At 35.2% G+C, this 23,636-nt stretch overlaps 1 protein-coding gene across 3 annotated transcripts in view; it reads left to right on the top strand.

The window, feature by feature from the left end:
• The window catches only part of LOC105838187 (voltage-dependent calcium channel subunit alpha-2/delta-4), a 187,842-nt gene that overhangs the window by 144,715 nt on the left and 19,491 nt on the right, over positions 1 to 23,636 (top strand). For all 3 annotated transcript variants that reach the window (XM_036292266.1, XM_036292265.1, XM_036292264.1), the window contains 3 exons: positions 5,759 to 5,931; positions 6,312 to 6,508; positions 11,504 to 11,807. In XM_036292266.1, the coding sequence (XP_036148159.1) occupies positions 5,759 to 5,931; positions 6,312 to 6,508; positions 11,504 to 11,807 (674 nt within the window). The remainder of the gene's footprint in view (positions 1 to 5,758; positions 5,932 to 6,311; positions 6,509 to 11,503; positions 11,808 to 23,636) is intronic.

Raw genomic sequence — 23,636 nt, 5'->3', positions numbered from 1 at the left:
TTATTTTACGATTTATAAATGCGATACATGATATCAGTGCTTTACGTAAAGTAAACGACGTCCACGTTTGTACAGTACCACATAGGTTTGCAACTTTCCACGCTGTTCGTTTCCAATGTTTTCGCATTAACCAAATAGTGACTTTTAAATGTTTGGGTTAGGTTAGGTTAGGTTAGGAAAAATTACGGGCTGAGGGCGCAGGGGGAGGGGCGAAGCCCCTCCCCCGCTCACGCGTTTCTTTTTTTGCATTTCACCGTGCGTGCGCGCGCGCGCGCCTGCTCAAGTCATTACATTTCGTCAGTATGGTAGGTTTCAAAACCTGTCAAATAGTGAACTTTAACAATTAATATCTTATCTCGCGGGGCAAAGCGACGCTTTTTTCTGCCAGAATCGTGTTCTACGCACAAAAACACATCATATTGTTAAGTTTTAACAAATTCAGTGAACAGTGAGCTGTCCTTAAGTATCCCAGGTAGCAAGGTGACGTTAATACGACGTCAATAATTCGTCATTTAAGGTCGCAGACGTCATGTTACCAAATTAAGACGTAATAGTAACGTCATTTTTTGACCTATTAATTACGTCAGTCATTTATCCATCCTACAACGTATTTCCGACATCATATTCTTGACTAATTAATAACGTCAGTTAATTGATCATTTTACGACGTATTAATAAGATTTTATTAGTGACTAATTACTGACGTTAACTATAATTCTTTGTAATAATTGACGATTTAACCTCAAATGACAAATTATTGAGGTCTAGTGGACGACACCTTGCTACCTATAACTATTAATCATTATTTAAAGATTAGTTAATAAACAACATTATTAAAATTAATATAATATTTTATATAATTAATACTATCAATATTTTAGAATCATCCCAGGCAGCACATAATATTTATGATAAATATTTATTAATATTTATTTTTTCAAAATATTATAAAAATATTTTACACATATTTTATATATACGAAGAAAAAAATCTTTATTCAACATATTAAAATATAGATTAAATATTTTATATAATATTTATGGTAAATAAAAGATAAAGATTTGTATAAGTAATATTTTGTAAATATATTTATAAATATTTCATAAATATTTTTATAATATTTATGATAAATCTTTATGATTTATCAAATCTAAGACTACAAAAATATTTATAAAATATTTGGATAAATATTTATAAAATATTTAAATAAATATTATAAATATTTTATCAATATTTTATAAATATTGCGTTTTGTCTGAGGTATAATTTAGCTTTATCAAAAGAACAAAGCAAAAACATATTTCTATAAGTTATTCCACATATTATTTTGCATATGTAAAAATCAGGAAAAAAACTGTAAATTTATATTTATTTATAAAAATATTAGTTAACTACAAGTTTCATGTTTCTCGCATCTATTGAACTGATCTATAACAAATATGTATTCATGATCATCAAGTGTTCATGGATCATCACAAAGGGCTAGGTAGCGTACGATCTTCGAAGTCAAGCAACGTCGACGGCGGTTCAGAGTTGGATGGGTGACCGCGGAAGTTAGGCAATTCCAAATGTGACTATGGTGTAGTGGGTCGTGATGCTTATTGAGAAATAACGTACATTTTTTTTTTACATTATAATTATGTTATTTCGATATTTTCATAATGCAAGTACTGCATATATAGGACATGTACCCGAAATATTTTCTAAAACGTCAAAATAATGGCTTTTACTACCTGGGATAGTCATAAAAATGACGTTAAAATGTCGTCTTTATTAAATGTAATCTAAAAACCTATGTTTTGTCATAAAAATAACAATAAAATACCGTCAAATGTACGATACTAGCTTCTTGAAAATGACGTCAATAATATGAAAATAATGACGTATTTTTGACGTCAATATATGACGTCGTTAAGATGAGACAAATGTACGTCAGTTTTACGACATTTAGACGTCATTTTATCTCGACATTATGACGTCTGGTTCGTCATAAAATGACCAAAAAATGCCGTCAATTAGACGTCACCTTGCTACCTGGGATTATCCTTAAGTCTATCAAAGGCAAAAACGGTATAGTAATTTTAAAATGTTCAAATCAACTTTACGCACAAAAAAGTGACATTTTCAACGCATTAGTAATAAAAAAATATTTACATGTATAAAACAAATTCAAACAAAAGAGAAGAATGTCGAAAAAGAGCGATTTTTTGCCGATTAGAGGAAACCTTGGAATATAATTTTTTCTCACAGTCGCACGATACTTTCTCTTTGAGTGTCGTATCGTGTTTAATGACACTCAAAGAGAAAGTATTGTGCTGATTATTTATCGCAGTTTTAGTGATAATTTTTGATAATTTTTTTTTTTCGATCGTGTTTAACACTAAAAATATAAAGAAATGATAATTGTTAAAATTTTATTTAAATTACACATAATGAATGTAGAATAGTACAAACTAAAGATGTTGTTAAACGTGGTAATATTTATTGTATTTGTGTACTACGTAGTACTTGAGAGGGAGAGGGAGAGGGAGAGAGAGAGAGAGAGAGAGAGAGAGAGAGAGAGAGAAAGAGAGAGAGGGAGAGAGGAAGAGAGAAGTGTCATACTACAATGTGCGAAATACTTATCCATAGTATGTTACACTCTTTGTAGTAACACAGAAAAATATTCCCTCTTGATGTAACGATTTCACGATAGCTTAGGCGCGAGACTACGATAATTATGCTTAAAAATTAATATTCAATATCATGTATTGTTAACACAACGAAGGATTTTCTTTCATAACCATAGAAAACTTACAGTTTCTTCTACCTTTAATTGCATTATTAATTGCGACAGATTTTCAGTGACTTATAATGTGTAAACGATAGAAGAAACTCGAAGTTCTCTATCATATACAAGAGAAAATCCTTTGTAGTTAACCATAACTAACGATACTTGACATAACATTGATCCCTAATTACCTATAATTACCGTAGAAGTCGCATCGAATAATTTATCCTGAAGTCCTTAGATCAAACGTGAATATTTTTTTATCGTTATTTTACAAAGAGTGTATATTAGGGATAGTACTTCGTGCATTTCGTAATTTTCTAATAAAATGGTTACAAAAGGAGAATGTATAAAGAATCAATCGTGATAAATCTTCGTTAATTTAATATTCCATAAAAAACAATGAGAAAATTTGATGCGGCAAATATTATATTATTTGCAGGTTCCATACGTTTCCATCGCTTTCTCTCTTTCGACTTTCTTATTTACAGAAGTTAATTACGATTTAAATTTGTCCTATTTTTATTAATAATTCATAATCTCATGTAATCGCGAGTGTGCGTAGCAGCCATCGACGCGAGCTTAGGCGCGGTGCAGTGAGACGTGGGAACGGCGACGACGCCACGCTTCTCCTTTTTCCCCCCGCCGCCGCCGCCGCCGCCACCGGTAGCCAATGCTTGAGACAGTAGGCCGTACTATAGCTCGACCGGCTCGAGCCCTTCCTTCGGCGCGCAAGGCGCGCTCTCATTCGCATAATTTAAAAAATTTATATTTCAATTATTAGCAGACCAAACCCATAACAATATTGGACTTTTATGTTCATCTCGATCCCATCTACCCTTTTACGAAGAGTGAGTCCCAGATGCGCACAGTAATAAACGGACACAGTAAGCTGAGTGAAACGGACACAGTAACAAACGGACACAGACCAAACGGACACAGTAATAAACGGACACAGTGTGAAACGGACACAGTAACAAACGGACACAGTGCGAAACGGACACAGTAACAAACGGACACAGACCAAATGCGCACAGAGCGAAACGGACACAGTGCGAAATGGACACAGACCAAATGCGCGCAGAGCGAAACGGACACAGTGCGAAACGGACACAGACCAAATGCGCACACTGTACATGCGCACAGACCAAATGCACACACGGAAAGTCGCAACCCATGTGATGCAGTGAATGCTTTGCACGCACGCACACACACACACACACACACACACACACACACACACACACACACACACACACACACACACACACACGCGGGGGAGGTGTAAGAGGGGCCTTCGGCCCCCCTCCCGCACCCACCCCATCCAAGTCGCTAACCTATGTTACTTTACTCTGCTTGCAATGTACATGGATTGCATTTGGTCCGTGCGCACGTGCAGTGTGCGCATGTGCAGTGTGCGCATTTAATCCGTGTGCATTTGGTCTGTGTCCGTTTTGCACTGTGTTCGTTTCGCTCTGTGCGCATTTGGTCTGTGTCCGTTTGTTACTGTGTCCATTTCGCACTATGTCCGTTTCGCTCTGTGCGCATTTGGTCTGTGTCCGTTTGGTCTGTGTCCGTTTGTTACTGTGTCCGTTTCACTCAGCCTGCTGTGTCCGTTTATTACTGTGCGCATCTGGGACGCTCCCTTTACGAACATTGACCAGTATACTCTGGGACTCCCTGTATAGTTGAATTTATTCACACACGTATAAATGAGTGTGCTCAATTGTCACACTGAGTCACCACGATCCAATGTAATTTTTTATGAGCTGCAGTTTATAAACTAAGTATTCAGTATTTCTGAAAAAATTCTGAAATATATTTCAAACAAAAAAAATTTTATTTTAATTATAAAAAATTAATATTTTGATTATTTTTATTTAAAAAAAATTGTTGAAGGCAAAATTTTTTAAAATTATAGTTTGCTTGAAAATTTAGAACTTTCTTAATTTTTAATATTTAAGCTGAGATTTTAGGATTATATTCTCGAAATATATTACTTTAATAAAAAAAATTAATTCATAAATGAATCTTTCAAAAAAGATATTTATTTTATATACTGTAAAAGAGTATTTTTTACAAAAAAATCAATAAGTTTTTATTTAAGAAATCATTTTTTTTTATTAAATATTGGTCGACGTTCTTGTCACACCTGGATCACGGTGATCCAGGTACCTGGTGACCCACAGTATTCTTTGAACAACTGGCGAACAGACACTGACACTTTCGGCAAGCGTTTCTATCTGTAGTAGATATTTGAAATTAATTTTAGACGGCATCATAAATTTACATTTCCAACCACATCAAAATATATCTTATTAATGAGTTATAAATCCGGGTCATAATGATCCGATTGGGTCGATGTGATAGCTTAGGTTAATATTCTGTCTCGAATTTTTTTGAGTATTAAATTAATAATATTCAGAATATATTTTGAATAAAGAATGAGATCCGATTGCGCACATAAACGATCGGACAGTAGTATTTCTCAATCGGACACAGTTCCGATTGCACACGGACCCGATTGCGCACGAACCTGATTGCACACGAACCCGTATGCAATCAAGTTTATGTGCAATCGGGTGTGTGTGCAAACAGATCGGTGCACAATCAGATCCGTATGTAATTGATTCTGTGTCCGATTCAAACGCTATATGTTGTGTCCAATAGGATCTGTGTCCAATAGGGATTGTGTCCGCTTAGTGCAATTAAGACTATGTCCAATCGAGTCCGTGTCTAATCGATAAATACTACTGTGTCCAATCGTTTATGTGCTCAATTGCGGCCGTCCCTGAATATTTAATACTTACAATAAACTTATGATAAATTTGCAGATATATAAACTAATGAAATTACTGAAACAAGTAATAACATTTACTTAATTCAAATTATAACAATATGTATTTTTTATGTATTTAAATTATGCATTTAAACTTTTTTAACGCGCAATTATTGCACGCAAAATATGACAAGTTTACTTTTTTTCAGTGTACCGGTATGACAGGATGTAAAAAGAATTGCGCCTCGGAGGAACTCGACTGTTATATTCTGGATAACAATGGATTTATTATTATAAGTGAACGCCATGAACATACCGGGAAATTCTTCGGTGAGATAGATGGTACTATAATGGATTCTTTGGTGCAAGATAGGATATATAGGTAAAATTATTATATAAAAGATATCTACACATGCGAACGAAGTATTGCTAAATTGTACACAAATGTTGAATTTTGTACATTTAAAATTAGGATCGTTTAAAACAAGATTTTTAAAGATATTATCAAATTGTCTTTAACATATTAAGTTTAAAACGTTTAAACATCTTTAAGATGCCTCATATCCTGATTTTAGTGTACGTGCTGTTTGGAAATGTGTTAAAACAGACGATATTAATCTTTTTCTATAATATGTTAACGTGCCTGGTGAGACATATACATGTCTCGGTTTTTCAAAAATTTATGTATATCTTTTGCAAAAATAAAAATAGTGATTTCTTTATGATACTTTGGGCAATGAGATATTTCATATGATGTTTCAGAAAAGTGACCGTTATTGATTATCAAGGAACCTGCAGTTCTCAAGAATCTCATCAGTCGTCAGCGCCGCGAAGTGTTTCTGATTCTATTATAAAAACAATGGCAGCATTCGGCAATTTTCTCTGGACTTTGACTTTAAGTCTCAATATTCGAGATTTGTGGCGAACGACACTGACATTAGCCAACGATGTAATGGATGGTAGTATTTCAAAAATGGATCTATATTTGCACGCTAAACTAAATAACGAATTATGCGAATAATATACGAATAATAATATATAAAGGGTGTTTCAGATCAACCGCTGGAGCCGGCATGTACGTATTCCTCATGAAAAACTGAGTCGAAAATGTTAATAGCAAAATGTTGAGGGGTCAATAGTTTTCAAACGGTAAACTTTAAATCTTTCCAACCACAGGTCGTGATGCTCGCGCCGTCAGACGCGACGCAACCAAGCGGCCGGCCGGACTTTTTGACGAGTACCGCTAAATGGCACGGTATTGCACCGTACAAATCTGTGAAATCTCTATTAACATTTATTGCTGTATTTTAAAATTGAGTCCAATTGCAAGAAGTAATATCAGTTGCAAATTCGATAAAACATCATTTATATCAATAAAAAGTGTGTTTCTGAAATACGTTTTATGTATAAATAAATTAATAAATAAAATAAATATTAATTAAATTATCCAATTAAATAATATTAAAACATCAATCGACAAACATTTCCAAAACTTCTTTTCAAAACGTTCTTTTATAAATAATATTAGAAAACATTTACATTTTAAATTTGGACTTGATGTAAATAAATATGTCATATTTAAGAAATGAAATGAACGAAATTCTGAATTATAATGAGAAAAAATTTAATTAGACGTACTCAGTATTGTATTGAAATGAGTGATGGCCATTTTGAACACCTACTTTAAAAATTTTTGAAAGATTATTTAATAGATTATTTAATCCTCACTTGACGCGAAGACCTATTTTATCACATCGTCGACGAAGTGGGGTCCTTTCAGCAATCCCAAAAACCGTTAGAAGAATGTTTTTGTGTAAAATTTGTACATTTTGATTCTTTGTTTATATATGGATATTTTAAATTCGCCATTTTGGATCTGCCATTTTGAATTTTGCATTTTCGACATTAGATTTGAAATCAGCAATCCTTAAAATTCTAATATAAAAATTTTGACGTTAATTGCATAAAAACTATTCAATTTATAGGCTTTTATCGTTGGGATCCTAAAAGGACCCTACTCCGTCAAGCGAGGATTAAAATGTAATTTGTAATAATAATACGACTTATTACTTGCTTACTTCGATTCCTTCACTATATTCTCTTTCCTCCCATATCATAATTTGTTTGGATAATTTAATTAATAATGATTTTATTTATTAATTTATTTATACATAAAACGTATTTCAGAAACAGGTACTTTTTATTCATATAAATAATGTTTCATCAAATTAATTGCAATTGATATTCACATACAACACATTTTATCCTAAGGATGTCGCTAGGATCTCATTTTGGAATATTGCAATATCTTTTGGATATCCGTGGATTATCTCAGATATTCAAGGGATATCCAAGAAATGTACAAATGTCTACCGATTTGACATCCTGTAGATATCTCAAAAGATATCCAGAGGATGTTCAAGGAATTTCCTGAGATCTCATAATATATCCTGAAAAAATTTGTCAAAATTTTTTAGATTTTTTTTATGATTTCTGATAAATGTTCCGATTTTTAATAAAAATTGGAATGTTTCTCAGAAAAATTTCAAAAATGAAATTCGGGTTAATTTAGAAAATTTTTTGGAAAAAAGTTCGGATTAATTTAGAAAATTTTTGAATATTTCTAAGTATTTTTAAAAGTTTCTGAGAATTGAAAAAAACTTGAACAAAAAATAAAAAATTCTAATTATTTCTACGGTAATTTTGTAAAAGGAAGAAGACTATACAAGTTTTAACCAAGTCGTATTTGTTAAAGCATGTTTAATCTCTGTATCCGAAAAAACGGTCACCCATCCAAGTGTCAACCAACGCCGACGTATTGCTCAATTTTTTACGGTTACGATTAAGGAAATGTACGTACAATGACCTTAACGTTTCGTGATGATCTATAAACACTTCTTGTTTATGCATACATATTTGTTATAGATCATTACAATAGATGTTGTCAGAAGCATGAAACACATATAATTAACTTATATTCTTATAAATAAATATAAAGTTTTACAGTTTTTTACTCATTTTTACATATGCGCGCGAAATAGCATGAGGAATAACTTATTAAGAAATCTGTTTTTGTCTATTCGTATAAAACAAAAAAATTATGTAATGTCATTTTTTATAATTTTTTAATATCGTTAATATGCCACATTGTTTTGATAAGTGTACTTTCTTTATGTTCTGATGTTTTAATCTATGCTTTTTAGACATTTAATTTACGCTTTTGTCATTCTTTCATTACATTATAATTCACTTTCCCTTTACACTTGATTCACGCTCCATAGTAGAGCTAAAGGATATGATGCGATATTATTTGGATATAATAGGTCCTATTATATCCAAATAATATCGCATCATATCCTTTAAATAAGATATCGTAAGACCTATTAAATAGGATATTGTAAGACATATATTAGAATATCTTATGATATCTTATAATATTTTAAGATATCTTCTTAGGATATCGAAATATATTAATGCAATATCATATGATATCTTAAGATATTTTACATATTCTAAAATATTCTTGTAGGATGTCCCGGGTGTTACTCATTGGAATATCCGTTGCGATGTAGCTTTCCTTCGGGGACCGCCAGGTCCGAAGGGGCTACGACCAATTAATCGGTAACGCCTATACAGGTTAACTGGTAACGCTTTCTCAATGAAATCGGTAGCTTACGAAAACGATATCTCCAAAAAGGAGCTTGAAAATGCTCTCCCAACGATATATCGGTAACTCGCGAAAACGGTATTTTCGAAATATCGCTCGAGAATGCTCTCTCAACGGTATCGGTAACTGGCAAAAAAGGGTATCTTCGAAATATTATATTTTTGGGCGCTAAGCGCGGATCTCCGCGCCACACAATACTTTACGATAATTTGGTAGCTAAAAAGAAAGCGTTACGAATGCCGGTAGCTCTTTACCCGAAGCGATAGAGGAGCGTGGTTCTTAAATAAGGGGAAGGTGTGAAGATTCCGGATTGAGGCAGGATAGAATCGGTATACAATTTTTTAATGAATAACACTGATAAAAGTATATTTTTCGAATAACTAACGAGTACGGTAATAAGCAGAAATAATTGACATTACTCAAGTTAGCGGAACACGAGATTCACCGAATCACCGATTGACGCGATTGAAACGGAAATAAGTATCCACGAACAGAGAAAATGCGGAAACTTCAGAAAATCTATTATACGAGGGGGGAGGCCGACGAGGCTCTCCGCTCGAACAACAACAACAACAAGTCCACGGAAATAGTAATCGCGAGAATAATAAACGTTACAATACAATAAACGATAGCAATTAACAATTACTCTTAACTAAAGGTGACTGTCGGTGCCGGCTTTGTCCGAGAGGAACGTACTTAATGAATCGATATTCGGGACCAGTCGGTCCAATCTCTTGTGCGGCAACGAGACTTTACTCTTTATTTCGAGTTTCTCAAACGCAAAAGCAACAACAACAACGGTAGCGGATTCCGAATTACCGGTAACACGAAAAGGAACGGTATTCTTTATCCAGATTCGCACGAGAGTCGACCGCCTTAACCGAATCTTACGCAATTCCTGAAGACTGCCGAGTGATGGCTTTACAACAGAGTTCCTGGTCCACCGGGATGAGTTAGCCAGGGCAAGTCCTCGTCGATACGCATCAAAGCACGGCTCGCCGAACAGTGAGGAACCCCGGTCCCACGTCGGCCGGCTCGAGCCCTCGCGCAGGCGCGTGTGCGCTTCGATTTCCAGTAGGTAGATCCGTCCGCCTCGCAGGATTCTCGATCCATCGCAGCGCCACTTCATCCCTCGGAATTTTGCGGAATCAGAACGTGTCGATTTTCGAATGCGAGATCTCTCGTGCCCTGCCGCTTCGACTGGTCCGGCTGGCCAGGCCGCGACCGAGCCGAGTTTGGTGACGGGCGGTTGGCAATGATATGGCCGCTCCCCCGGTCTGCAGCCCGGTGGCGTGCCCTCGGCGTTATTCACCTAGAGAATCATCTTTCGGTAACGCTGTATCCTTGCGGGGTCAGTATCCTAGTTCAGGAACGGCAACTCGCAGCGGGGCCCGACGCATGGCTCGGCTGGGAAACTCTCTACGAGGGGTCCCATCCACTGTCGGTAGCTCGCGACAAAACTCTCTCGACGGCTGCTCCTTTTCCGTCTTCGATACAATTTTGGATTGAGCACTCACTCGGTGTCTTATCTCTAATAAAACTTAACAAAATAATATGAAAAGACGGTAACGCGAAAGTTAAAAAGTACAATAAGGTCGCTTTCCGTTCGATAATTTTAACGTATGACAACATCACTTTTTAAAAATAAATGAGATTTAAGAATAGCTATAACTTAATTGGCGACCAGTCGCCTCGGGTTAAAATTCGATCGCCAAGTCGGTACTTAGGTAGCCCAATTTACGACATATAGCCCAATCTGGTCACCCTGTTCACAGCTTGTGGTTGGGAAGTTTCAAAGGCTCACCATTTAAAAACTATTGACCCCTCAACATTTTGCTATTGATATTTTCGACTTAGTTTTTCATGAAGAATGCGTACGTGCCTGCTCTTACGGTTGATCTGGAATATCCTGTATAACATTTCAAATATTATATAACATTTGCCTTGATAAATAAGTATAAAAAGATATTCATTTCATTTTATTTGTTTAATTCATAAAATATTAATGTAAAAATACACATCAAATGCACTTTTACGTTGTGATAAAATTTTTTTGTAGCATTTTTTGTGTAACATTAAAAAATTTTATATAAATTTTAGAATATTCTACAACTCTTCTGTGTAATTTTGTAATTTTTTTACGATAGAGAAGTAGCAGTAAATAACAAAACACATAGCTGACACCAATCTACTGCTACAATATTACAATCAATTCCGCAAACCGCAAATATTTTGTTTACTCAGTAAATCATTGAGAATCATAGAAAAACGCGTTTATCCTTTGCAGACGATTTGGTATTCACCGATGACGAGGAAACACACGAGTTCGAGTCACTGACGCCCGCTGACTCGGCGGACGAAATGACATCAGATGAAAACAATGTGTATGCGAGATTTCCAATGGTTGCGCCAGCGACACCGGCCTCGCCACCGACCACACGGGCCACTTCCGCTCATTATCCGAGAAAATTGCGCGCTTGCGAGAAGAAAACAGATTTGTATATTTTGCAGCCTGAGCGACTTAATACAAGCGGCCAGAGCAATCCTCTGAAAGGAAAGCTCACCAATTGCCACGTGACTGGATGTGAGAGGTAAATTTATGTGAATTTAGGTGATCATGGAATTTTCTCTTAGAAATTTACTTTTAAAATAGTAATTATGGGACAACATGAATATCGAAGAATATCTATACTAATAACATTTTATTAAATTCATTAAAATTATTTAATTAATTAAAATTGATTAAAATTATAGTAAATTTTGTTTTTATTATATATTTTAATAAAATTGATGAACGATGATAAAGAACGATGTCAAAAAAAATCAAAAATTGCCTGTAAAAAATCAAATCGACCTATCCTTTGTAACCGTGCTCGCGAGCGACGGCCAACTTTGCCTCCGTCCCTGGTCGCGGCTCTTAGTCGCCCGAGTGTCGAGGCGACCGTTTCTCGTAAGATTTTCTACAAAATTATTCGATAGGGCGCCAGGTACGTTGAGCGTACCACTCTTTTTGCAATCCACGGGAGATTGCGCTCAAATTAGCTAAGTCGCGAAAAGAATAAGCCTCGTAGACGACCGGGGCGTTAGCGGCTCCGATAGCCAGCTACTCAGCCCTAAAATGGCAGAGGGGGAGGTTCGACGCGGGCGGATGGAATCGGGAAGGCGAAAGAATTATTGACACAACGTGAATTTAACAACAAGATTAACAAATATATTTAGCAATGGACGATACAAGATTATACGGCTCTGTTGAGTGGCGATGGTGATTCGCGGGCGGCACAAGCTGACGACCGCTTGGAATTAAATTCCACGAATACGGGATAATTAACAAACGGATTATTTTGCGTACGCGGGAATTCTCCGACTTGTCTACGCTTTATCCTGCGTCGTTGGTGGACGCCCAACTCCCGATGGGATAACAGTTTCGCTAAGGACGATCGGGACGAACAGTAACTCCGAGCCCGCGCGGCACGCGACGGACTCGTGCTCTTCCACACGTTACAAGATCCCGCGAGTAATATGCGCGATAATTATTATGAGCTCGCCAACGAGGCGATACAAGACAAGGATATGAAATTAGACGAAAGCGCAATTGACAGAAATTCGCGATGCCGATGCGACAGATTAAATCCAATTTTACTAACAATAATTTATAAATGCGCGACAATTTACAACGCGGTTAATAACTCGCGACACGACTACAGGACGAAATTACAATTGACTCGGCTGCGGATCGGGACGCACACGCAACGCAATTATAATACAACACGAACAGCATGGAGCGAACTCACATGGGCGGGCGCGATCGGGCGAAGCAACGATACTCCAATAAATCCGTGACTCTAATCTAACGACTACAAAACCGTAATAAATTCGTGACTCTTTCGCGAGTCGCCCAATCGTGAAATCGGTGGCTTTACAATTCTAATACGACGCTCGTCTTACCAAGCCGGCTCTTTCGTCTCGGCCTTGTCCGGATCGGGAGGTTTTCAGCTCCTGCGTCCTCTTACACGATATTTCGGGATCTGGATCGCACACATAAGACAATACAACGTCCGCAGTTTGAGTGAGGGATCCTGGATCCTGTGAAGGCCGCTCGACGACGCGCCTCACCTTGCCTCCGATAAGCCGGGCCCTTATTGGCCGCGGTTTTCCAAAATCGATTTTCGCGCAACGCGCGGCGTGCACACCGTTGTCTACTGATCGATCCAAGCGTGGCGGTACTGTTGGGCCCCGTGCACGAGAATTTTTGGCGCTTTCCTCTGCGACAAATTCTTCTCTCCTTGCCGGGCGCATCCTCCGCCACCGGACCGTTATCTCCTCTTCGACGAGAGCGTTTACTGATTATAAGCTGTCGCGATCTCCGCCGGAACTTATGCGGGATCGGATTTGAAGTCGCCCCGTCGGGACACCGGCCTCGCGCGCTTTCGCTAAATACTGAAAGCGTGATTCGGCGGCAGTATCGGAATTCTCACGAGATGGAAATTGTAGGCAAGATAAGGGCGGTATTACCTGCGGACCCTCGCTCGAAAAGGGTCTTCTGTAAATCCCTCGTTGATCTTGCTTCGCGGGATGGTCCTTCCGTCGAGACGAGACGCCAGAACTTACAAAATAAATCTCCAGGGCCCCCGATCTCCGCCACGCTCGCGATGCAGCGCTCGCAAAAATCTTAACAATTAATAAACGGACAACACACGGGACGTCACACACACAAAAACACGAGATCACGCTTTCGCGTCCGTTCCCGAGCGGGAGGACGCAGGACCCGCGTGATGTTAACGCGTAAGGGCCGATAAGGCCCTTGTGACGGACAGCAGCCTGCGGCTGTCACATCACATCTTATATTTTTAAGTCTAAATTCGAGTATGAAGCTTAAAATTTCCAAATCCGGGAAACTTTGTGAAAAAATACAATTTTTTTACGGAAAGCTCTATTTTCCATTAAGGCTTATGACAAAGTATCTAAATAATAACAATTAGAAAAAAGAAAGGAGCATGAAAAAATATTAACTGATAAAAATAAATTTTACAACCAATTATTATAAATGAATTAAAAATTGATTATAAAGGAAAATTAGTTACACCAACCGATTTTATGAAAAAATGACATTAAAGAAAATATAATTTTTTTCTTAAATCGTATTCCATTTATGCAAAAAATAGTACATTTTGTAACAAGTGTGGGAAGTGAGCTTTTGCGTATAAGTGCGTTTATTTATATGAGAGTGCCGCATAAGTTGCACTACTTTTATACGTTTTTTTTTTAAATATTTTTATTTTATATTTATAAAAATACTATTTTTATTATATGTGCGTAAAAAGTTATCCTTTTCGTGTTTCTTTTTCATTCGAAAAGTGGATTTCCCACAAAACAGTTTTCTCACACAAGTAATTTATTTTATTGTTTTTCCTTCCAATTGATAGTGTAAGCCGCGAAATACTTTTCTGCATTACTTTTCTACATGTTTAGCTCATGTTTTGTTTGCTTTTATTACTACACTTGTATGATCTTGATATAACTGATATCTTATGGTATAAATTGACAAGTTAGCTAAGATTAGATTTGCAAAAGCGATGATGCATTGATAATTCTGTGAAAGTAATTCGTAGCAGTAATTCATGTACGTTTTACCATGTGCGTGCTACAAATACGATTGTAATAACAAAGGAAAATGTGCAGAGAACAAGGTAAGCGTGCAGAAAAATAGTGTAAGAACATATTATTTCATTGTTTGCGATATCTATTAGTAAGACAAAAACGGTGAAATAATTATTTGTATGAGATAACTGTTTTTGTGGAAAAATGTTTTCCGCCCAAAAGAGGACGCGTAATGGATGACTTTCCATGCACATGTAATAAAAAATTATAAACAATATAAATTATAAACTAAATTATTCAAATTTGTTCCTATCCTTGGCTAGACCAGCAACAGGAGAGAAACATTTATGACATAAAAAAACACTTTACAAAAATAATTTTTGCTAGTGTAGCTAATTTTGCTGATCTAGCGCGTCCTACTCGCCATGTTGTCGACATGAAGGCTGCATCACATATTCTTTTTGCTCTCTCCTCCTCCATTATGCATTATGGACCCAGCTAGCAAAATGACGCAAACTTTGCGCGAAGTTTGCCGCAAACTCGAGCAAACCTTTGCAACAAAATTACGACAAGGTGTGTCCGCATTAAGCTTAGCTTTTGTTGGCAAGGCTTGTTGTAAATAGTATGACGCATATTTTATGCAAATAACAGGGTAAAATTTACTAGTAAAGCATAACAACAAATTTGCAGCAAGAACAAGGCAAACCTTGCTGTACACAATATGATAACAAATTTGTGGCAAGAATAGAGCAAACCTTGCTGTACATAGCATGATAGCAAATTTGTGGCAAAAACAAGGCAAACCTTGCTATGCACAATATAATAGCAAATTTGTGGCAAGAACAGAACAAATATTGTCGAAATTTAGATCAACAAAAATAAAATATTAGACTGATTAGTCCAACATCAAATGTGAATGGTGCAATCGTACTTGGTTCTCTGTTCTCGATGAGCCCCTTTTATTAATCCAGTAGGTAAATCTTTTTCACGAGAAATGCGCCATCTCGAGATAGATAGTAAAGTCAGAAATAAAGTTTAAAACCCGATAATGCAACCCTGTTATTTGCATAAAATGTGCGTCATACTATTTGCGACAAGCCTTGCCAACAAAAACTAAGCTGTTTACGGACACACCTTGTCGCAATTTTGTTGCGAAAGTATGCTCGGCAAGTTTTATTTTATTCTTGCTATCAATTTGCCGTTATTCTGTGCTTAACAAGATTTCCTGTTTCTGCCATAAATTTATTGTCATGTCGTGTAGCAAGGTTTGCTCTGTTATTTGCTTAAATTTTGCATTTTATCGTGTCGAAACAAATCTTGTAATTTCTATACGTAATATTTATGTACAAGTCTTTCTCTGTTATTTGCAGCATTGTGTGATGAAAACTTTTGCCGTAAATTTGCTCAAAACTTTTAGAAAACAAAGCAACAGACAATTACTTGTCATAAAATTGTTGTCAAAATTGAAACAATCCTTGCTGTAAAGCTTTCACGATATGTGATTTTAAGAGGCCTGGCTAGCTGGGGAGGCTCATCAATCTTTGCGATTTTATAAATTTGACCATGTCTACTCTTTATCAGGTTTAACAGCTCATGATTGAATCTGATACGATATTCTTGGTTCTCATCTTTAATTAACTTAAATATTTTTCTAAGTATTATATATATTTTTCTCAAATATTTTTAGTTTTTGATCTTTATCTGGTAATCGTTGTTCAAGTCTCACAAGGAGATACTACTGATACTTTATTCTATCACTTGTTCCAAAGGACGTGCCTTATGCTCGACACGTTTATGCATGTTCTTTTTGCAAAGTCTCTCTCGCTACTCACTCGTCTTCCCCCCCCCCCCTCCTTTCGCATTTTTATTTCGTCTATAGTCTCTATTCGCTTCGAATTCGAGTTCTCGCAGAGATTAGGTGTGCTTTCCAGCAAAACACAGTGTAACACATGTCCACTAATGTGAGTGAGACACATTGATATGTTCTTTCTCACACTAATGCTGGAAAGCACACTAGACTCATGCCGTGTTTCGAACAAGAAGAAAAAAAGATGAGTTTACAGAACTTAAACTAAATTGTACTGGACGTCAGCATTATAACATAAGATGGACCTAACAATAGTCTTACAACTTGAGCTTGCATGCCTAGATATCAATCTCGACTTGAATAGCTTGTTAAGCTAGTAGAATGACCGATTGACCTTGATTCTATACGCGATTTACTTTTATATTTTGTTCTTTCTGTTTCATTAATGCATGCATTCAAATAAGGTTATTAACTTATCTCAAATTTATAACTATGGAAATACTCTGTGTCGTTCTTTGCAGTTCTCTTCTAGGTACTATAAGATATTTAAATTTCGTTTCTTATCCTTTTATTAATTACCAGTTTTTCTTCCTAACTTTCTTTCCAGTTCTTCAAATATTTTTTGTCACAATTCACGCCATCTATTAGAGGACAAGACTGTGCAAAAATGTTAAAATGTTGAAATCATCAACTTTAACCACAAAAAAATGACACAAAAAGGATACTTTCGATGCACATGTGACAAAAAAATTTTTCTATTTTCGATATAAAGTCGAATTCACAGACTGATAATACATATCCTTTCCCACACAGCACACTTTACCCTAAGGATGTCCCTGAGATGTCATTTTGAGATAGCGCAATATCCTTTGAATATCTGTGGATTATCTCAGATATCTAAGGGATATCCAAGGGATGTACAAATGTTTCATCATCGATTTGACATCCCGTAGATATATCAAACCATATCTAGATGTCCAAAAAATTTGATATTGTAATATACACTGGTGAAAAAATTTGTTAGAATTTTTCAGATTTTTTTCTGAATTTTTTATAAATGTTCCGATTTTTTATAGGAATTTGAACGTTTCTCAGAAAAATTTAAAAAATAAAAAATTCTGATTAATTTAGAAAATTTTTGAATATTTCTAAGTAGTTTTAAGGGTTTCTGAGAATTAAAAAAACTTAAACAAAAAATAAAAAATTCCAATTATTTCTATGGTAATTTTGTAAGAGGAAAAAGACTATACATGTTCAGCCAAGCCACAATTGTACCTATTAAAGCATGTTTAATCTCTGTACGAAAAAACAGTCATCTAAGTGTCAATCATCGCCGACATTGCTTAACTTTGAAAACCGTACGCATGGTAAAGGCGATTTGCACTTACATTTTCTTAATCATAACCGTAAGATTTCGACTAATCATATTGCTGTTTTTGCTCTATTTGTATAAAATAAAATTTTTTAATGTTTAATTTTTTATAATTTTTTAGTATTGTTAATATGCCACAGTGTTTCGATAAGTAATAAGATATCTTATGATATCCTATTATATCCAAATAATATCCCATCATATCCTTAACCCTTCGAGGTCACACTTCGTGGTTACCACCCATCGTCATTTTTAAAGTACTGTATTTATGAAATTATCAAAGATATGGTAACAAAAAAATTTATGGATAAACTTGAATGTTTGGAAAATGTATTCTGATATTATTTAAGCAAAAATCTAAAGCTGTTAGTACCTAAAAAAATTTTTGAATCTTCCAACATTAAAAAAAAAAGTTTTTACATAATAAATCACAACTTTTTTAATTTTCAATATTTTTAGCTAAAAATTTAGACTTTTATTGCTCAAGTCTTATACTTCAAAGAAAAAAAATATGTCTTTGACCATTTTTTCAAAAAGAGTATTTATTTTGCATACTGCACATGGAGTATTTTAGCATACTGAAAAACAGATATTTTTATAGAAAAGTCATGTTGCGACAGTATTTACTTGAGCGTCACTTTTTTGTATGCCACGCAAAACCATTTTTTCCTCGCAAAATAGATTGCGGTTTACCACGTGCACGCAATGTTAGAATGCGTTAATCTAACGTTACATTTTCAAGATCACTGTCCATTTCGTCCACAGATTGCTCTGAATCGTTTGAATATGATTTTCCTCGACATCCGAATTAACATTGTTGAAATCATTACGTCCATCATTTTATAAAATATCTTATATGGTCACTGCCGTAAATTATAGACTGCTGCATATTTTCGAAGAATAAATTAACATAAAGATTTTAAAAAAATTTTAGGCATAAGAATCTGTATTATATCATACTTTTTTACACTTTTTAGACCACAAAAAACACAAAAATTCAAACCACTAAAAAACACAAAAAACTTACACGGAAGTCACACATGGGGTGGCTACCACCCTACCTTGTCTTTGGACGACTGCCAAAAACAAACCAACGCGACTTTCAGTTACAGTATAATATAAGAGCATAGATAAAATCTTGAATTACCATTAAATAGCGTTACTAGTATCATTTTTTCTTAAATCGGAAAGATATAATGTGTTGAATTTAAACAATGGGTGGTAACCACCCAGTGTGACCTCGAAAAGTTAATGTAATGAAAGAGTGACAAAAGCGTAAATTAAATCTCTAAGAAGCGTAGATTGAAACGTCAGAACATAAAAAAAGTACACTTATCGAAACACTGTGGCATATTAACAATAATAAACAATTATAAAAAATTAAATATTAAAAAATTTTATTTTATACGAACAGAGCAAACACAGCAATATGATTGGTTGAAATCTTACGATTACGATTAAGGAAATGTAAGTGCAATCACCTTTACCATGCGTATGGTTTTCAAAGTTAAGTCATTATAATATCTAATAACCCAGATAGCCACAAATGTATGTATGAGCACAAATTGTTCTCATGTTGCTAATAAAGATGTTAGCATCTTGCTATGCATTTACGTCGTCCCTTGTGCTGTTATTTGCTACCATTCGACACTGATCTTAAGTAATGCTAGCATAATGTTTGAAACGTGCAAAGAATTTTATTTCCGACATCAAATGCTAGCAAACAACAGCACAAGGGACGACATAAATGCGTAGCAAGATGCTAATATCTTTATTATATCATACTGGCTATCTGGGAATATTTTAAGATATCCTCTTAGGATATTGAAATATATTAATACCATATCATATGATATTTTAAGATATTTTACGATATCCTAAGATATTGTTGTAGGATATCCCGGATGCTACTTATTGGGATATCCGTGGGATCGCCTTCGTCTGTCTGCGACAATTTAGGATATCCTCAGGATAAAGTGTGCTGTGGAAGGAGTCCCAGACATGCGCACAGTAATAAACGGACACAACAGGCTGGGTGAAACGGACATAGCAACAAACGGACACAGTGCAAAACAGACACAGTAACAAACGGACACAGTGCGAAACGGACACAGTAACAAACGAACATAGTGCAAAACGGACACAGTACGAAACGGACACAGTGCAAAACAGACACGGACCAAATGCGCACAGACCAAATGGACACTGTTAACAAACGGACACAGTCGCAAACCCAGGTGATGCAGAAAATGCTTTGCACACACACACACACACACACACACGCGCGCGCGCGCGCGGGGGGGGGAGGTGCAAGGGGAGCTTCGGCCCCCTCTTTTCTCCACCCCGTCGGTATGGGTGCCCTGAAACGTCGCAACCCATGTGGTAAGTCCGTTTGTTACTATGTCCGTTTGATCTGTGCCCATTTGGTCTGTACGCATTTGATCTATGCGCATTTGGTCTGTTTCGCACTTTGTCCGTTTGTTACTGTGTCCATTTCACTCAGCCTACTGTGTCCGTTTATTACTGTGCGCATCTGGAACGCTCCCGTGTTGTGTGGGTTAATTCTAGAAAAAAATTTCTAAATCTATAAAAGAAATACATACGAAATTTTGTTAATAATGTGCACTAATTATTCTGAGTTATATGTTGATGAATATAAACTATCGTTTCTAAATTAGGATTCAGAAACATTTGAATTTTTTTTGCATTTTGCAAAAGATTAAATATTTCGTTAAAAAAGGATGTAAACTTTTTAAAATTGCATTTTAAATAAAATAAATAGTTGTAATTATTCTTCTTCTTTTAGATTTATTTTTACATTTTGTTCCTAAAATATTGTTAATTATATACAAACACTTAAAAACTAGTATTCTTTTTAACATTTTTGTTTTATTCTTGAAGTGTTGTAGTTCATAAAATATAGGTAAAATGTCGAATAAAAATTAACGAAAAAGTATTTTGAAGTAAACTTTCTAAGCTTTAAAATGTTTTTTAATTCGTGCAATTTTTTACAATATCGAATTTTTTATGTAAAAATTCATTTTTATAAAATGTTTCTCGAATTTTAGAAATTACAACAAATAAAAAAATGAAACAACTCTTATCATAATTTTACCAATAAATGTTTTTAAAATTTTTTAAATTTAATTTTTTATAAGATGCAAGAAAATCATAAGTTTCCGAACTTATAAATAATAATGTATGTTATACTATTTCCAAGAATATTTAATAAATTTTAATTATACAGGATGTTTCTTAATTCCCTATCCATCCGCTAAAATGGATTAGGAAACATCCTGCAGATTTTCAATTTTAAGACGAGAATCGAAAGAAACTCCAAAAACTTTTAAATTCAACAACTATAGATTTATAATAATGTATCCTTATTAAGAAATTTCTCAGGGATGATAAATAATTGGTGAAACTTGTTACTTTTTTACATGCAAATCTTTATACTATAACTTATATCTCCTTTAGGAACAATTTAGTAAAATTTTTATGGTTTTAATGAAATTTCGATGATATTTTATTGAATTTTATATTTATTTTAAAATATTTATACCAATATTTGATTTCATCATAATTTCAACAAAATTTTATGAAAAAAATTAATAAACTTATTATTAAACTGAGTTAAAAAATATATAAAAAAAATTTAATTAAAAACGTAATGTATTCTGATGATAAATTTATAATTTTATGAAAAATTTATTAGTATTTTAATAAAATTTTCTTCTTTTTTATTAAATTGATAATAACACAGACACACACACACACACACACACACACACACACACAAAGTGTGTGTCCGACGAACTAAATCATGATGTCCTTTTATTTTTGGGATCGCTGAATCCGAATTCGAAGCCCGTTTTGGCTTAGGTTGCTGTAGTATTATGTTTACAAAATATAAATAAACATTTACATTTGTAAACATAATGGTTGATTTCTGTTGAATGTCAAATTTCATGGGGTAATCTAATGTAAAAATCAAATTCAGCAATCGAAAAATGTAAGAATACTTTTTCTCCCTAATAGTTTTAGTCGTCAAGATTATAGTTTAGTCTGAAAATTGTCATTTTAGCGATTATTTTTTGATATCACTGAAGAAACGGGAGCATTCCAGATGCGTACAGTAATAAACGGACACAGCAGGCTGAGTGAAACGGACACAGTAACAAACGGACACAGACCAAACGGACACAATAATAAACGGACACAGTAACAAACGGATACAGTGCGAAACGGACACAGTAACAACCGGACATAGTAATAAACGGACACACTAATAAACGGACACAGGAACAAACGGACACAGTAATAAACGGACACAGTAATAAACAGACACAGTAATAAACGGACACAATAATAAACGGACACAGTAACAAACGGACACAGATCAAATGCGCACACTGCACATGCGCACGGACCAAATGCCATCCATGTACATTGCAAGCAGAGTAAAGTCCACATAGGTTAGCGACTTGGACGGGGTGGGTGCGGGAGGGGGGCCGAAGGCTCCCCTTGCACCCCCCCCCCCCCCATGTGTGTGTTTGTGTGTACGTGCAAAGCATTCACTGCATCACATGGGTTTGCGACTTTCCGTGTGTGCATTTGGTCCGTGCGCATGTGCAGTGTGCGCATTTGGTCTGTGTCCGTTTGTTACTGTATTCGTTTGTTACTGTGTCCGTTTGTTACTGTGTCCGTCTATTGCTGTGTTCGTTTGGTCTGTGTCCGTTTATTACTGTGTCCGTTTCACTCAGCCTGCTGTGTCCGTTTATTACTGTACGCATCTGGGACTCACTCGAAGAAACTTGATGGGCCAAAACAGGCTTCGAATTCAGTCACCCCAAACAACATGAGAATATCATGGTTTAGTCCGCCGGACTTTTTTGTGTAATTCCTTGTTTTTGTTTATAACTTCAAATAATAAGATGTGCTTTATGTCTTTCATCTTGTTAATTCAGAAAATCCATTTTCCTGTCAGTGGTTTTCCATCTTTCGCACTCTTCATATTCAGCTTTTCCTAGGTCTCATTTTCGCTTAAAGACTTTTTTCTTCATATGTAGCCTTCTTCCATTTTTCTCGATCAGGTCCTGTGACTATCTCATTATAAGTTAGCATCACATATTTATTTTAAAATTCAGAACGTCTTTTCTATCTTATAAATTTTCTTTTTGTTTCTACTACTTGATTTTCAATTGATGCTTTATGTTCTTTTTTTGAAATGTTCAGTGCTCTACTTTTATCTTGTTTTTTTTTTTTAAGTTTTCGTTCTCTTCTGTTTTGTAGAAACGAGGAATCTCTTGAATTTCCTTCATTTGCATCTTCCCATTCTTCTTCTTTATCAATTTTATTATCTTCTTCCTGTTGTTCTTCCAGTTAAATAAATTTAACTTTCTTTGCGCATTTTCTTCTCCTTTCGATTCTCCAAACACTACGTTTCTTGCAATTGTAATTTTTCTCTCCTCCGGATTCCTGTTTAATGCATATTCCACAAAAAAATAATTTCTTACTCCTTTCTCCTAATTTCTTTATAAATACAAATCTTTTAACATAGGCTTATACTATAATATTCCCAAAGATTTGCATTACTTCAAAACTTGGTCTTTTTCTTTTCTACATTTTATGTGGTGTGCTTTC

This window comes from Monomorium pharaonis, chromosome 9 (assembly GCF_013373865.1).
Source record: "Monomorium pharaonis isolate MP-MQ-018 chromosome 9, ASM1337386v2, whole genome shotgun sequence".
Lineage (NCBI taxonomy): Eukaryota > Metazoa > Arthropoda > Insecta > Hymenoptera > Formicidae > Monomorium > Monomorium pharaonis.
This window is presented reverse-complemented; position numbering and strand designations above follow the sequence as displayed.